The 16,040-nt window shown below is 62.2% G+C and overlaps 1 protein-coding gene across 2 annotated transcripts; it reads left to right on the plus strand.

Annotated features, from left to right (window-relative positions):
- Positions 1 to 1,850: 1,850 nt before the first annotated feature.
- NID2 (nidogen 2) lies at positions 1,851 to 16,040 on the plus strand. 2 transcript variants are annotated; one of them, XM_054827086.1, is made up of 22 exons: positions 1,851 to 2,223; positions 2,981 to 3,289; positions 6,122 to 6,354; positions 6,615 to 7,045; positions 7,610 to 7,759; positions 7,837 to 8,082; positions 8,356 to 8,556; positions 8,718 to 8,936; positions 9,196 to 9,339; positions 9,696 to 9,824; positions 9,916 to 10,059; positions 10,138 to 10,257; positions 10,347 to 10,589; positions 10,951 to 11,187; positions 11,344 to 11,565; positions 11,718 to 11,887; positions 12,716 to 12,845; positions 13,051 to 13,222; positions 13,764 to 13,921; positions 14,194 to 14,317; positions 15,087 to 15,199; positions 15,287 to 16,040. In XM_054827086.1, exons 1-22 carry the CDS (start codon positions 2,035 to 2,037, stop codon positions 15,295 to 15,297), a joined length of 4,095 nt encoding a protein of 1,364 aa, XP_054683061.1. In that variant the 5' UTR covers positions 1,851 to 2,034; the 3' UTR covers positions 15,298 to 16,040. The 2 variants fall into 2 exon arrangements, with proteins under 2 accessions (XP_054683061.1, XP_054683062.1); XM_054827087.1 differs by lacking the exon at positions 10,951 to 11,187.

Below are 16,040 nucleotides of genomic sequence, written 5' to 3' on the forward strand. Positions count from 1 at the left end.
GCATCTTAAAAATGGTGTAAAAAGCCTCTGCTCTTCCATGTGGCAGAGGGTCCTCAGGGCCCACAGGGCCCCTTTCGCCCGGGCACGGGGCAGCGCTGGCCGGACCCGGCGTGGGGACCTTGTGGGGTTAGCAGCTCCTGCCTTGAAAACCCAAATTAATTTACCCTTTAAATATATGTATTAGAAGATAAGTGTCTTAATGAAATGTCTCAGGACAGCAGCCGCAGCAGCTCGCAAATCACCCCCCTGAATCTTTCCCTTGCAGGAGCAAGACGTTTTATAACGGTAACTTTTCCACCCCACTGGGGACGGCTGGGTTTGTATTTTCAATGGCCCCTGAACGCCCCACGGGGCAGCAAGGCTGTCCTCCCTCCTTTCCTGCCCATCGCCACCTCCTAGGTGCCACCAAATGCCACCATTCCCCATGGGAGGGACACCCTGGGAGGGACATCCCTGCTGGGGTCTCACCGGGCAGGGGGGCTGCCAGCCCCTCGTGGTGCCCGATTTCCCTGGAGAGCCCTGAGGCTCAAAGAAAAGCCACTTTTTTGGCACAGAGAACTCTTCGAAGGCTGCGGACGGCATCCAGCTGGCCTGAACCCCGCTTGAAGCCCTAATGGTTTTCCGTGGCCAGGCGAGGAGTCTCACTCCAAGGGCCGGAGCTGGCCGGCTGACTGCAGCCGAGGGGGGCGGCAGCCAGTCCGGATGCAACCCCCGCGGTCAGGCTCACCGGGTCAGCCGGGCTTCCAAAACGAGCTCGTTCTCGGCCCCGGCACGGGTGGGAGCTGCTTTCCAGGATGCCTGGGCCGCATCGGATTGCACGCTGCCTGGGATGGAGGGGACAGGGGCCACGGTGACAAATCCCCATCACTGCAACAGGGATGGAGCAGAGGGCGTCCAGCCACTTCCCCTGTGAGGATTCCTACCGGGAATGCCACGAATGCGTCCCCGATTTATTTCTCTCGCCAGCCTACGGGGTTTGACACTTCTCTCCTTGTTATCTGGCATTCCTCAGGCATGTATACGTTCTGGGACAGATGCGATACTAACGCTGGCCTGGGGCCAGGGAAGCGCTCCAAGAAGATGGAGCAGAGCTTTTGGCTGCTCCCAGCCTGGATTTCCAGGAGCATTCAGTGAATCCGGCTGCCTGGATTTGGGGGTGTCCTTTCCTCCACCGCTGCGGGTGCCCCCACCCCAAATCAAAGCCAGGGACACCCCCCTGTCCCAGCTGCCCATCCTCGAAGCGGTCACCCCTCCAGACCTCTCTGGGCGGAGATGGCGGAAGATGGGTCTGAGAAAGGATAAACAGCGGTGACCTCGCCCCCGGGCCATCGTGCGTGGGGAGCCCGCGGTGCGGCCAGCTCCGCTCGCTGACAACTTGCCAGTTGAGCTGCACGACATATTTTGGTCGGGCGGCTGTTCCAGCTTTCCACCCCCCCCAACGCTCCCCGGTCCCCCGTGGATAAGGAGTCACGTTCCCGCCCGGCTCAAGGGAGGGGGATCCGGGGGGAGCCAGAGGGGAGCGGCCGGGGCCTCTCGCCCACGCCCCGGCCCCGGCCCCGACCCCGGCTGGCTGCGGGCCCGGTTCCGGGGGCGTTGCAGCGGGGGGGGGGGCTGGGGGGGGTGGGCAGGGTCCCGGGGAGCGGCGGGGCACGAAGGGGGATCCCCCGCTCCCTCCCCCCGCAGCAGCGGCGAGGCCGCGGCCCCCCGGGATGCCACCGTGGTACCCAGCCCGGGGGGGGTGGGGGGGGGAGGAAACGGGGCGGGGGGGGGGGGGGGTTGCAGCCCGCGGCGGAATTTGGGGTAAGACCCTATTGGTCGGGACCGGGGCCGGGGGATCCAATGGCGGCGCGGCCGCGCCCCGTCCCGCCCCGCCGGCTCCGGTTCCCTCCGTCGGGTCGGGGCCGTCCCGTCGGGTCCGCTCCGCTCCTCCGCTCCGCTCCGCCGTTCCGCTCCGGTTCGCCCCGTCGGGTTCCGGTCGGCGCCGTCGAGGCGGGGTGGGAGGGGGGGGGATCCCCGTGGGCTGGCGGCGGCGGGATGCGGGCGGTGGCGGCGGTGCTGGCGGCGGTGCTGGCGGTGGGGGCAGCCCTGCCCCGCCGGGGGCTGCTGCCGCACGGCCCGGCCCGCGGCGATGCCCGGCTGCGGCCCGGCGACGACGAGAGCTCGCCCGGGGTGCCGCTCCGCCGCGCCCTGCGCCTCTACGGCCGCACCGCCCGCCGCCTCTACGTGAGTCCCGGCTGGCCCCGGCCCTCCTGCCCTGCCCTGCCCTGCCCTGCCCTCCTTCCCCCCAGCCTGCCGCCGCTCTCCCTTCCAGCCAGCCCCACTGCCTCCTCTCCATCACCTCCCTCCATCTTCCCATCCTTCCCTCCTTCCATCCCTCCACCCTTCTACCCCTCTCTCCATCCTTCTGTCCCTCCCTCCTTCCATCCCTCCCTGGCTCTCCATCTTCCCACCCTCCTCCTCTCCATCCCTCTGTCCCACCGTCCCTCTCTCCCTCTATCTTTTCACCCCTCCATCCTTCCCTCCCCCCTCCCCAGCCATTCCTCTTGACACCCATCTCCCCTTACTCCTTCTCCCCACCCCTGCCCCTCCACAGGTGCCTTGGCTGCCTCCACCCCTGCATCACCGCACGTGTCTTTTCGCCATCCATCCCTTTCCTCCATCCCTTCTCCCCCTCCGCCCCGCTCCCGCCGTCTCCGGCCCGGTGTCTCCGGCTGCAGAGGAACAAGAGAGCTTTCTCCTTTGCAGCTGTTCCCCCGCCAGCAGCGGCTGCAGCTGGGGCGGCCCCTGAGCTGCAGCTCTCTGGGGGATGGAGAAGCCCGAGGTCTTTTGTTTTCTCCCTGGCCAGATGGGGCCATGCGGTCTCAGGGCTCTCAGCGCTGTGCCCCACTCCAGCGGGGAGGGGAAGGACACGGAGGGGGGACACACCGGTGGCAGAGTCACCTCTGCAGCTTCTGAGCACCCTGCGCCGCTCTCCCTGCAGGTGGGGACCAACGGGGTCATCTCCACCCAGGATTTCCCCAGGGAGACCCAGTACGTGGATGACGATTTCCCCACAGACTTCCCTGTCATCGCTCCCTTTCTGGCCGACCTTGACACCTCCGGTGACAGAGGGAACATCCACTACCGGCAAGATGACTCTCCGGACGTGCTGGACCAAGCTGTGGGCTACATCCAGGCTGGGTTCCCCCACACCGCCGGCTCCTTCGTGCCCACCAATGTGTTCGTCGCCACCTGGGAGGACGTGGGTGCCTACCAGGAGTTCTCGCAGGACACCGAGCCCTCCAAGAAGGTGAGGCCGATGGGCTGAAGTTGGATGCCCATCCTACGTGTGTCATGGGAGGATGAGTCTTCCTTGTGTAGCACCCAAACCGCTCAGTCTCTTCCTTCTGGGCAGCTGGATGGTGGGTCCAGCCTTGGATGAGCACCGGGGGAGACGTGGAGCTTCTCCTCTCTGCTCAGAGCTGCGGCGTTGGTGGGTCTGTTGGCTTTGCTGATGAGCAGAAGAGGTTTAGAGGTTGCCTTCAACTCCATGGTTGGAGGTGCTTAGGGTCTTCCCCGCTTTTCAGGCAAAGCTTTACAGTGCCGGTGGCTCTGGATTTGCAGGGCAGAGTTGGGCCAGGGGCAGCCAGGGGAAGCCGTGGCCCAGGTCACCCATCGTGCTCCTGACTTTTTGCCGGTGGCTTGGGGCTGGTCCTTCCTTCTGCCCGCACGCTGATTAACGCTGCCGGCGAGGATTGATTTTCCACTGTGGGTTGATTTTGTGTCTGAAAAACAAGCTCGTAGGTGGTCCGCCGGGTCGGGCAGGTGACCTGAGCTCTCCACCCACGGGCTGATAAGGCTCCTGCGTGGGTGCATGCCAGTGGACCTACAGCGCTGCCTTTCCCCGAAAACGCTGGATCCGCTGCTGAGCCATCACATTCGGCTGATGACGTGCCGAGGAAGTGACAGTGACGCTCTGCCGGCAGGACGGGCTTCTTGAAATGGGCTGAATATGACGAGCCGCAGGAGGAGAGCTCTCGTGATGAATACCCAGAGCCGGGCAACGGGCGACGGGCTTTCACCGCGGTGGGGTGGGCTGAACCCAAAGCCCATCACCAGCCACGGGGCCCCTAGGGGCCACCAGGAGCCATCTCCGCCGGCCATCCCCCCGCTCCGGGGCCCTTTGGTAGCGGGTTGCTGAGAGGGAAGCCAAGCAGGGGAAGAAACCGAGGTTTGGAAGGAAACAACATTTTTTCCTCTAATTTAAAACTTGGGAAAGCAGCTGAAGAGATGCCATCAGGGGCCTCGCAGCGACCTCGCAGCCATCAAAAATGCATTCTCCTCTTCTCTTCCCAATTGTTTTTTTTTCCTCTCTGAGCAGTTGGATCAGGTTTTAAAATGAAACCGGTCTTGCTTGGAAACGAGCAGCTCCAGGGAAAGCTTCGTTCAAGACGCACTGAAATGCAGCTTGTGCCTGTGCTTTGCTGAACTCCCCCTTAGCCAAAACTGCTAAAAATCTCCCCGAACACCACCGTTTTCTTACCAAATATGCCATTTATTGAAACGCTGCCCTCCCGCTGCGCAGAACCAGGATTGACCTCGAAGCCTTTGCCTCCTGCTTTCGGAAAGTCCTGGCTTGTCCTTTTTGAGCTTCAAAAGCAGAAACCTGGGTTAAGGTGGGGGGGTTAGAGGCACCCCGGTCCCCTGCCTCGGGGGTCCTGCCCCCCAGCTCCTTGGGGACACGCTCCTCGTCCCTGCAGTGACACTTCCCAGGGCTGCGGAGCGGGGCGAGAGCTGACCCTGCTTCTGCGGGAGCAAAAATTGCCCTTTTAGCTGGAATTTGCCCTTTGCGGCTCTTTGCCGGGAGCAGCCGGCCACGAGCCGGGGGCTGCCCCCCCCCTCACTCTGCCCTGTGTCCCGCGATGCCACCGTGTCACCCACTGGGTCCCCCCCTTGCCGCCCACCGCAAGGCAAAATGAGTCCTGCAGCTGCCACCACAATTTGACTGCGTGGGGGAGGAATCTGGCCCCGAGGGGGGGTTTATCCCCCCCCCCCATCTTTTTGGCCGCCTTTGCACAGGGTCTCTGAATGCCCGAGTGTGCAACGCGCACAACAAGGCTCTTTATATCCCGCAGGGCCGCCGGGAAACCCTGCGATGCCCCGGGGGCCCTTCACCCCAAAATTGGGGCTGGCACTGCGGGGGCAGGCAGGGCTGGGCTGGGGTGGGGGGGGGGGGCTGCGTGGGGGGAGCCCCCACCCCTCCTGCCTGCTGTTTTGGGGGTGAAAGCCAGAGTTTAATAATTTTTCCTTCTCTTGGGTGCCGTTCCCTCCTTGCTGCTGCCGGCAGCTCCTGGGGAAGGGCTGCTCCCGCGTGCTTATATTTATTTATGTGCAGAGCAGCACCTCTGCGGGGTGGGGGCTTGCCCTAAAGGCTCCGTGCGGTGGTTTCTCCTCATTCAGGGCGACCGTGGTGTATGTGGATTCTCCGGTGGCTCATAAGGGTTGTGCTTGCTCCGCCGCCTGCCCATCCGTGGGTTATTGCTGCAGTCCTGCTCCCTGGCGCAGCCCCACGGCTCGCAGGGCTGGCACGGCAGGCAGCCAGCGTGCCTATAGCGGGACGTATGGGCGTGGGGAAGGCGGGAGCACGTGCATGTTTTTTCCTGAGGAAACGAAGCTAAAATTGTTCTCCGGGGGAAGCGTGGGGGTGGGGGGGGTGCAGGTTTTGCTCTGGTACTGATGGGATGGAGGGGGGCTGCTGGTGTCGGGGCAGGACAGGAGGGGGATGGGAGCAAGGGGCTGCAGCGTGCCAACCCGGTGCGTGGGTTACGTCGGCAGGGACGCTCCTGGGCATGGTGGCAGCTCCAGGGGACGCCCCTGCTCTGAGGCAGCGAGTGGCCTGGCTCTGTCTCGGGCTCCCATGGAGGATGCTGAGCATCTTCCCAGCACGTTGCACCAGGGTTTGGCCACGCACGAGTGGCCCCTGCTCCTGCTCTTCCCCAGGAGGTGTCTGCAGGCCGATGGAGGGCTCTTCTGCAGTGCGCGGGGAGGTGGCTCTTGTGCCCCTTGTCCCCTTCCCCATCTCGGTCCTCCTCTGGGGTTCTGCCCCCCGTGACGTCCGTCTGTCCTGCTCTCCCCTCGGCAGCTCAACACCTTCCAGGCGGTCATAGCCTACGACGATGCGGACACCTACGCCATCTTCCTCTACCCCGACGGTGGCCTCCAGTTCCTGGGGACGCGGCCCAAGGAGTCCTACAACGTCCAGCTGGAGCTGCCGGCTAGGGTGGGCTTCAGCCGGGGGGACGGCGATGACCCGAAGAGGGACGGGCTCTTCCACAGCCTGGCCAGCAGCGAGCAGGCTCTGAGGCAGCTGGAGCGGTGCGTGGTGCCGGGGGGGGCCGTGCGGGGTGGGCAGGGGGAGCAGCGTCACCTTCTCCCAGCCTCCGGCATCTTTTAAAGGCTGGAAGAAAGAGGAAAGTGAGCTGGGGGGGTGATGGGCTGCGTCGGGGCGCTCAGCTCCACGTGCACGGGAGCTTTTTGGGAGCTGCATTTGGGGTCCTGGGGGTGGGGCCGGTGCCTTCGGGGTGGGTTTCCCACCGCAGCTGTGATGGACGTGCGTGTGTGCCGCTGTCTTGCAGGGGGAGCAACGCGGGGGTGCCCGGCGTGTGGGTCTTCCACGTGGGCAGCGCGGCCCCCCTGGAGCACGTGGAGCCGGGGGGCGGGGGGGGAGCCGGCCCCGGCGTGCCGCAGAGCCCCGAACCCCACGTCCCCGGCAACGCCGACTACACCCGTGTGCTCTACAGCCATGCCGACCACGTGTCCACGGAGCTGCCGGCGTGGCACAGCTCGGAGGCCACATCACCGCATCCCAATCACAGACCCCACGCCCCGGCGCTGCTGGGCATCGTCCCCGAGGGGCTGCCCGCGTCCCCGGGGCAGGAGCGGAGCCGCCGGCTTCACCCCGATGGGGACGGTGGCGCCCGGCAGAGCTACTCCCCCAACCCCTCTTCCTACAGCTCCGGGCATCACGGCGTTGGCGTGGAGGAAGACGTGCATTTTAACCCCGACGGTGAGTGGCTGCAGCCCTTCCGATGAGCAAACGGGGACGTCTCGTGGTGGGTGACTCCCTAAAAAAGGCCTCTTCGTTGCGAGCTCATCTCTTCCCGAGCAGCCGGGGCTGGAGCTAGTGTGGGCTGGCATCGCTCCTGCGAAGCTGCTGCCCTTCCAGCTCCTCTCCTCCCAGCCAAGTCCTGCCGCCGCGGGGCTGCTGGAGCCGTACGGCCCTGCCCGCCGGCTTCGCTGCTGCTCGGCCCCACGTTGCAAAGAGGGAAGCTTGGGGCTGGCCCTGCCGCCGAGCTGGCTGGGGAGCCGCCGGGGCACGTGCCCGGGGGGAGCAAAGCCCCGTTCCTGGCCGGCCGTCTCCCAAAAATATGCGGGAACTCGATCTCTCGCCCTCTGTCAGATCTGCCTGAAATCAGGCAACAGGTTTGAAACCCTCGGCCTCCCAGGCGGCTTTCTTGGGAAGCACGGCTGCCGGCTGTCCTGTCTCCTGACGGCGTTTTTGGGACTGGGGAGGGCACCCAGGAGGGGTGGCTTTGTCACCGTGTCCCCAACCCTTTCCCCTTGGCCCCAGTGTTCACCTACAGCGCGGCCAGCAAGGAGACGTGTGCCCGGCACCACGGGCGCTGCTCCCCGCACGCCTTCTGCACCGACTACGCCACCGGCGTCTGCTGCCACTGCCGGGCCACCTACTACGGCAACGGGCGGCAGTGCCTGCCCGAAGGTACGTGGGGCGGGCGGCGGGGACGGGCACCCCGTGCCTGGGCGGCCGCTGCCAGGGGTGCCCGTCTCCCCGCCCAGGGGCCGTGCATCGCCTCAACGGGAAGGTGAGCGGGAGCCTGACGGTGGGACGGGCGTCCGTCCGCTTCCAGGACGTCGACCTGCACGCCTACATCGTGGGCAGCGACGGCCGAGCCTACACGGCCATCAGCGGGGTGCCCCAGCCCGCCGCCCGTGCCCTCCTGCCCCTCCTGCCCATCGGCGGGCTCTTCGCCTGGCTCTTCGCCCTGGAGGAGCCTGGCTCCGAGAACGGTTTCAGCATCACCGGTGAGCGGGGACCCGGGATGCACCCCAGCCCTGTTCTTTGAGGGACACGGCTCCTGGTGGGGTGACGTGTGGCTGGGGGGTAGGTGATGAGGGGTGCGGGTGGGGGTTCAGGGCAGCTCCATGGCTCGTCCGGTCGCCTCCCCAGGTTCAGCTGGCTGTCACCTCCCTCTGCGTGCCCTCGTGGGTGTGCCGGAGGAGTGGGGAAGGGTGCTTTGGGGATGTATTCCTCAAAATCCTACAACCGAATGCCACCCATTCCCTTTTCCTGCCCAGGTGCCGAATTCACCCAGAGCCTGGAGGTGACCTTCTACCCTGGAGAGGAGACTGTCCATGTCACTCAGACGGCCGAGGGCCTGGGGCCGGACAATTACTTAAGCCTTAAGACACACATCCAGGGCCAGGTGCCATTTCTCCCGGAGAACGTCACCGTCCACATCGCTCCCTACAAGGAGCTCTACCACTACTCCAGCTCAGGTAGGAGCCGTGCTCAGCCCTGGGGTTGGTTTCTCGCACGCCATCCATGCATGTCCAGCTCGGAGCAGCCCAAAACCACCCCGTCCCCAACATCCAAGAGACATCGATGCTGAAGCCGCTTCTCCCCCATCCTGGCGGGGCATTTTCTTGCTGTCTGACAGCCGTGACATCCTCTGCTCAGCGGGAGTATGTCCTGGTCGCGGGGACCGCCAACCAGACCTTGTCCTACCGCCTGCGCCAGAACGTCACCTTCGCCGGCTGCCCGTACGCCCGCCTGCCCGCCCAGCAGCAGCTCAGCGTGGCGCGCGCCTTCGCCCTCTACGACGGCCAGGAGCACGTCCTGCGCTACGCCCTCGCCGCCCGCGTCGGCTCGGCACGAGGTGAGCTCCAGCACCCACGCTGGGGTGCCCACCCCAGGGTGCCAGCCCTCACTGGGGGATGCTGCAGTCTCCTGCCCACTCCCAAAGTGGCAGTGTGCTCGATTTGCCCAAAAACAGCCAAAAGAGAGGGGTTATTTTCCAAGCAGTTGAGCTGAAGGGCTCCTGGCATGGCGGGGGCCACAGCAGGGGTGGCACTGGGTGGCACAGCCACGGGTCCCTGCATGGGACAAGGGTGATGCCCCCCCCCCTTGCCCTGCAGACGATGCCGAGAATCCCCCGGTGAACCCGTGCCACGACGGCACGCATGCGTGCGAGGCGACGGCGCGCTGCCAGCCCGGCACGGGGATGGAGTACACGTGCGAGTGCGCGGCCGGGTACCGCAGAGACGGATGGGGCTGTCGAGGTCAGTGGGGGCTTTGAGTGGGTGTGGGGTGGGGCTGGTGCACCCCGACCCCGTGGGGCACCAGGGTGGCCACAGCCATTTGGGGTGCTGGGACATGCCACAGCATCGCAGCACGCGTGGTCTCGAGAGCTCCTGGAGCTGCACCAAGGATTTGGGTGGATCATGGGGGGGGGAAACTGAGGCAGGGAGCTGGGGGGGCGGCTGGGGAAGCAATCCAGGAGCATTGCAGGGACAGAGGAAGCAGCAGACGTGGGGCAGGCAGCCTGGGGCAGGATGTTTCTCCCAGGCCAGGAGCAGCCAGACCCCAAAAACGTCCCACCACCGCCGGGACGGCTGGTGTCTCTCCCTTCCTCTAGATGTGGACGAGTGCGCAGAGGGCCTGAGCCAGTGCGGCCCCTTCACCGTCTGCCTGAACGTGCCGGGTAGCTACCGGTGCGAGTGCCGCAGTGGGTACCGGCCAGCGGAGGATGGGCAGGCGTGTGTGCGTAAGTGCCGGCCCCACAGTTGGGGGTCCCCTTGACCCCTGTGCCCCACGGGGCTCGCTCCGGCAACCCCCTCACCCCCCTGTCTCTGCAGCACTGGCGCCGGCGAGCAACCCCTGCGAGGACGGGAGCCACCCCTGTGCACCGGGGGACCGGGCACGTTGCCTGCCCCGCGCCGGAGGCCACTCAGCCTGCGAGTGCCTCCCCGGGTATGCCGGTGATGGCATCCACTGCTCCGGTACGGGGGCGCGGGAGGGACCGCAGGGTGCCACCGGGGTGCCCTGCCCTGGCTGATCCCCATCCTCCTCCTGCGCAGATGTGGATGAGTGTGCCGAAAACCCGTGTCACCCAGCCGCCACCTGCTACAACACGCCGGGCTCCTTCTCCTGCCGGTGCCAGCCCGGCTATGAGGGCGATGGCTTCCAGTGCGCGCACGGTAAGGTTGCCCGGCTCACTGCTGCACCGGCTCTGCCCAGGGGCGGCTTCCCCGTCCTCACTCTGCTGTTGCTTTGGCTCTCCTGGCAGCGGAAGGGAGCACGCAGCGACTGACGCCCTGCCAGCACGAGCGGCTGTACCCACGGGCGGTGCCATCCGGACCCTCGCCCGTGGGCGACGGGCACATGCCGCAGTGCGACGAAGAGGGTCGGTACCGGCCCCTGCAGTGCCACGGCAGCACCGGGTACTGCTGGTGCGTGGATGCCGCGGGGCAGGAGATCGCCGGCACGCGGACGGCGCCGGGCAGCACGCCGCCTCGCTGCGGGAACCCAGGTCAGTGCTGCCCTGCAGCGCTCGAGGGGGCGAGGGGAGGCGGGTCAGGTCCTTCGGCATCGCGTTGGCATCCCGGTGGGATCGGCAGGCACCCAGCTGTTGGGGCGAAGCATCTCCCAGCACCGTGGCGCAGGAGATGCCCTGGCTGGCTGCACTGGTTGTGCTGGGTGGCAGAGGGTGTTGAGAAGGTGCTGGAGCAGGCAGAGCCCTGCCTGTCCCTGCCCATCCCACATGGCTGGAGCACTTCCGCCCCAGCACTGGCAGCCCTGGGTGAAGTGGGGCCAAACCTGGGTGCCAAGTGGGTCCAGGGGTGCTGCTTGGCCCCCCCTGAGCCCGGGGTGGGGGCATTTGCTGCCAGCAGAGCCCGTCCGGCAGCTGACCCCTTGCGAACACGAGCGGCTGTACCCACGGGAGGTGCCACCCGGACCCTCGCCCGTGGGCGACGGGCACGTGCCACAGTGCGATGAGGAGGGTCGGTACCGGCCCCTGCAGTGCCACGGCAGCACCGGGTACTGCTGGTGCGTGGACGCTGCGGGGCAGGAGATCGCCGGCACGCGGACGGCGCCGGGCAGCACGCCGCCTCGCTGCGGGGGCCCAGGTCAGTTCCCGGCAGAGCTGGGGGTGCTGTCCCCTCTGCAGCACCCCAGCATCCTTAGCATGGAGGGGCACCCAACAAGGATGGGGGGGACCCAGGGCCCCAGGAAAGCCCTGAGCCCCCTGTTCCTGCATATGATTGTCACCCTCCCCATGCCAGTGCCCACGGAGCGGCCCCGCACCATGTGCGAGCGCTGGCGGCAGAGCCTGCTGGAGCACTACGGGGGCAGCCCTCGCCCCGACCAGTACGTGCCGCAGTGCGACGCGGCGGGCGACTTCACCCCGCTGCAGTGCCACGGGGACAGCGGGTACTGCTGGTGTGTGGACGAGAGCGGCAGGGAGATCCAGGGCACGCGCTCAGAGCCTGGCAGCACCCCGCCATGTAAGAGCTCAGCACCCCAAGCATGACGTGACGCCCCCCTCCCATCTAGCACAGCATGGGCGCCCGGCACTGCACCCTGCTCAGGTGTGGAGCCGGGGGACCGATGCTCCCCGAGCCATCTCTCTGTGTCCCCCGCCCTGTTTATGTGCCAGGTCTCCCCAGCGTCGCACCGCCCAGCATCCGGCCCTCGCCCCGGCCTGACGTGTCCCCACCATCCACGGGGACCTTTCTGCTCTACGCTCAGGGCCAGCAGATCGGCTACCTCCCGCTCAACGGCACGCGGCTGCAGAAGGAGGCGGCGAAGACCCTGCTGTCCCTGCATGTACAGTATCTCCAGCACCAGGGTCGGGGCGCAGGACCCCCAGAGGGAGTTAGGGACGGGCTGGTGCTGCGGTTCTGTGTTTCACATCTCCCTGGACCATCATGTCTGAGCTGTGATGGTTTGAGGGCGTCACCTCTTGAAGGTTGATGTTGGTTTGTGAGGACGTTGGCTGTGGCAGCTGCCTTGGCACTGAGCCGGAGGAGGAGTGTGCTCACCTCTTCCTCCCGCCGTCCCCCAGCAGAGAGGCAGGGCACAGCGGGCAAACGGAAGGACACGAGCGCTCCCTGAGCTCCCCTGGCCATTGGTCATGGGCCCTGGGCTACCAACTTGCGCATCTCTACTGCAAACTTGCCTTTTCCCTTCCTCGGACTCCTCTTGCAGCGTGGCCATGTGCATCTCCAGCCAGGCCAGACTAAGGGAGAGGAATGCTAAAAGCTGGGCCACGACCCTCCCTGCACCCCGGGGAACTGAAACACCTTGCCAAATATTCCCTTTCCCCATCCTGAAGGTCATTCCTCGGGCCGGCTTCGCTGTTGGAGCAGTCTCTCCTTGAGCCGAAGGGTTTCAAAGCCATCTGGACGTGGGTGTGTGCCTGTGCCAGCTGGCCCAAAAGCCTCTGCTGCAGGATTCAGCTGCGGGTGTGCAGTAGCCCATCAGTGTTGGGTTTTGCCAGAGAAAAGGGATTTGATCATTGTTCCCCATTGCTGCACCTCGCAGAGTGCCCTGGGCAGCTCCCAATGCCAGCTGGCACGATAAGGGTGCTCGTCAAACCTCCTGGCCGAGGCCCAGGCAGGATTTCACCCTGTGTCCTTCTCCCAATCCTGGCAGGGCTCCATCGTGGTGGGGATCGACTATGACTGCCGAGAGAAGACAATCTATTGGACCGATGTGGCCGGCCGGACCATAAGCCGAGCGAGTCTGGAGCCAGGCGCTGAGCCGGAGACCATTATCAACTCAGGTGTGCTCCCATCACCAGTGACATCTGCCCGAAGCCACATCAGCAGGTCCACACCAGTTCGTGCCCATGGCAGCTCTGGGGCTGTCCTGTTTTGGGGTCCTCCACACTCACGTCCCTTGGCTGTGGGCCAGGCGGGTCGGGGCACCGTGACAGCTCCAGGAGCAGCATGTCCCCAAGCCGCTGACCATGTCCATCCTTCTGGCAGGGCTCATCAGCCCCGAGGGGCTAGCGGTGGACCACCTGCGCAGAGCCATGTTCTGGACCGACAGCGGCCTGGATAAGATTGAGAGAGCCCGGCTGGATGGCTCTGAGCGGCGGGTGCTCTTCGACACGGAGCTTGTCAACCCCCGGGCCATTGCGGTGGACCCCGTCCGAGGGTGAGCAGCAGCAGTGCTGAAGGGATTTGCACACAGGGGTTTGAAAGGTGCAAGAGTCGGACACAAGCGGTGGTGCCACGGCCCCATCCTGACCCTGGGAGCAGCTCTCCTACATTGCACACCCTGTAGGAGGGACTGGCTCTGTTCCCCACCACTTCTTTTATTTAATAATTCAGGATTTGGCTAAACTGCTGTTTCAGTGTCAGGATGTACATTATTTTTAAAAGCTTTGAAACACGCCTGGCGTTTGAAAACACAAGCTGTGCCTCTAGGGTGCTGTTGCAATACAAAATGTGCTACTCCTAAGACTGGCCCTCATCTAGGAGCTACAGTTTGGGTTGTAAACACGTTTGACATCATTCTGGTTTTCTTTTAGAGATTTTTTTTTTCCAAGTCAAATAAAGATTTATTTCAGGCACTGTTAAGGGGAAAACCAGGTCTCTCTCCTGACAAGAACCAGTAATGAAGAGTAAGCTGATAAGCTCCTACCACTCCTTACTGTTGTGTGTCCTGTTTTTTCAATATATAATTATTTCCCAAGCAACCTTTACTGGACGGACTGGAATCGTGAAGCACCCAAAATTGAAACTTCCACTGTCAATGGAGCCAACAGGAGGGTCCTGGTGAACAAGGACATCGGCTTGCCCAACGGCCTGACGTTCGACCCCTTCTCCAAGCTGCTCTGTTGGGCAGACGCAGGTAATTTCACCAAGGATGGATCAGAGTACATCACACTATGCCTCGGGAGGAAAACCAGCTATATATGTCTTTAACCCATTGCTACCTGTGGGCTTCTCTGCCCCCTTTCACTGTCCTGCCCCAAAGGACTTGGTGTGACAGGGCTGGGGGACTCACAGCATGAGTTGCTTCTACATCCTTATGCTGAGAAGCTGTTTCAAAAGTCAGTGAATACAAAGAACATATTTGGTGGGGTTTTTTTGTGGCCTGTTAACTGTCTTGTGTTTGACAAGGAACGAAGCACCTGGAGTGCACATTCCCAGACGGCGCGGGCCGGCGCGTCATACAGAACAACCTCAACTACCCCTTCAGCATCATCAGTTATGCCAACCACTTCTACCACACGGACTGGAGACGGTAAGAAAAGAAATGCCACTCCCTCCCGTGGCTGGGAACGCTGAGCCGGTAGTTCCTAGGGCCCCGCTCCCCTAAGCGGCAGTGAACCAGCCTCCACCGCTCCCTACCCGAGTCATGCTAGCGAGCAGCTCGGAGGGGCTTTGAGCCAGAGGGGGAAAACCAAACGCTGTCCCCAGCCTGCTCCCGCATCCCGGCACCTCACCAGAGCACGCTCTCGGGTCTCCTGCAGTGCCGCGGTCAGCAACACCCGCTTGTAAACCTCAGCGCAGAACAGTTGTTTAGAAACAACCTCAGCTTCCCCTGGGAGGGACAGAAATAGTGGTTGGGTTTGGTTGGGTTTTTTAATTTAAAAAAACTTGGCACAAGTTTCTGAATCTAGATTAAATCAAAGAAAATATTCTGTCCTGCCATTCCCTCTGCCCCGCCACCCAAGGCCCTCGGCATCAGGGACTCGCCTCTATTCCCACTCCAGCTGGAAGCTCTCAAAACTTCAATCAAATCTTAGCAGATTACAAGAAACACTTAAGTGCTTGCCACGCTTGGAAGAGACTCTCCGGGAGATAATCTCTCCTTGGAAGGCTGTCTCTGTGACATGCACCGAATGCGCTGAATGTAGATTTTTATGGGGCAAATTTCTTTCCACTTGTTCTGCAGGTGTTCAGACCAATTTTTTTAGCTGCCTCTGTTCTTAAATACATGTAGATGGGAAAAAAAAAAAACCCCTGAGTTCCATAGATGAATAAAGCACTTCTACCCCTTTTATCACCAGGGATGGTGTGATAGCTATCGATAAAGAAACCGGCTCCTTTACCGATGAGTATCTTCCAGAGCAGCGATCACATCTCTATGGAATAACTGCAGTTTATCCCTACTGCCCCGGAGGTAAAACACAACAAAACCCATCCCCTTGGTATTGTCTGACAGCAGTTACATGCTTGACACACTAAAGATATCCATTTCTCTCTGCAGCAAGGAAATAGTAACTGCTATTTCAAGAAACAATCTTTGCACCCAAAAGAACTTCAGACCCAGAGAACTGTCACTGCATACAACTAAGGGGGGAGACCCTTAACCAAGGCCAATGAAGCAACCTACGTTCCTGCAAAAGATCATCAAGTATTTTTTCAAGTTATACCTCAAGTCTTTACTACTGTATTTTTTTTAAAAGTGAAAAACATTGATATATTACCAAAAGACCCCCAAATGGTCCTGTGAATCTTAGGCCATTAGTCTAACTCCTGCTTATACAAGCAAATTTGAAGTGTAGCTTTCTTATTCAAATGGTTTATTTTCTTGGAAGAAGAATGGATTAATTTTTCATAGTTTTGACAATCTGACCACCAGGTCCTTTCATGCAAAAATAAGTGCCTACGGCAGCTCTGGATGCAGTATCTTGCTGGGTCTAAGTAACATATAGCCCTGAAGACAGAGACTGTGCGTGCTCCGAAAGTGTGCAGAACAGTTACATGAAACAGCAAAGGCATTAAAGTTTTTTCCAGAAGACAATTCTGTATTTTCACCACTGCCTCGATGCATGTCTTTTAGTATTTATATTAGAAGAATATGCTAGAATTGACAATTCATGCCTGTTTGTTCTTCTAAGTGCCTTCATAGACCTACCCAGTGTAAAGCAATACATGTTCAAAAATACCATTTACATTGTAATGCTTCACTTTTTCTACATTACTTCAATAACTGAATAAAAATGGTTGTTTGAAGTTTC

The sequence above is a fragment of the Grus americana genome, chromosome 5 (genome assembly GCF_028858705.1).
Source record: "Grus americana isolate bGruAme1 chromosome 5, bGruAme1.mat, whole genome shotgun sequence".
Lineage (NCBI taxonomy): Eukaryota > Metazoa > Chordata > Aves > Gruiformes > Gruidae > Grus > Grus americana.

Coding starts and splice junctions, on each gene's coding strand:
- NID2 (XM_054827086.1), top strand. CDS start 2,035: ATGCGGGCGGTGGCGGCGGTGCTGGCGGCGGTGCTGGCGGTGGGGGCA. Junction 3,290..6,121: donor ACACCGAGCCCTCCAAGAAG/GTGAGGCCGATG, acceptor TCCCCTCGGCAG/CTCAACACCTTCCAGGCGGT. Junction 10,060..10,137: donor TGATGGCATCCACTGCTCCG/GTACGGGGGCGC, acceptor CCTCCTGCGCAG/ATGTGGATGAGTGTGCCGAA.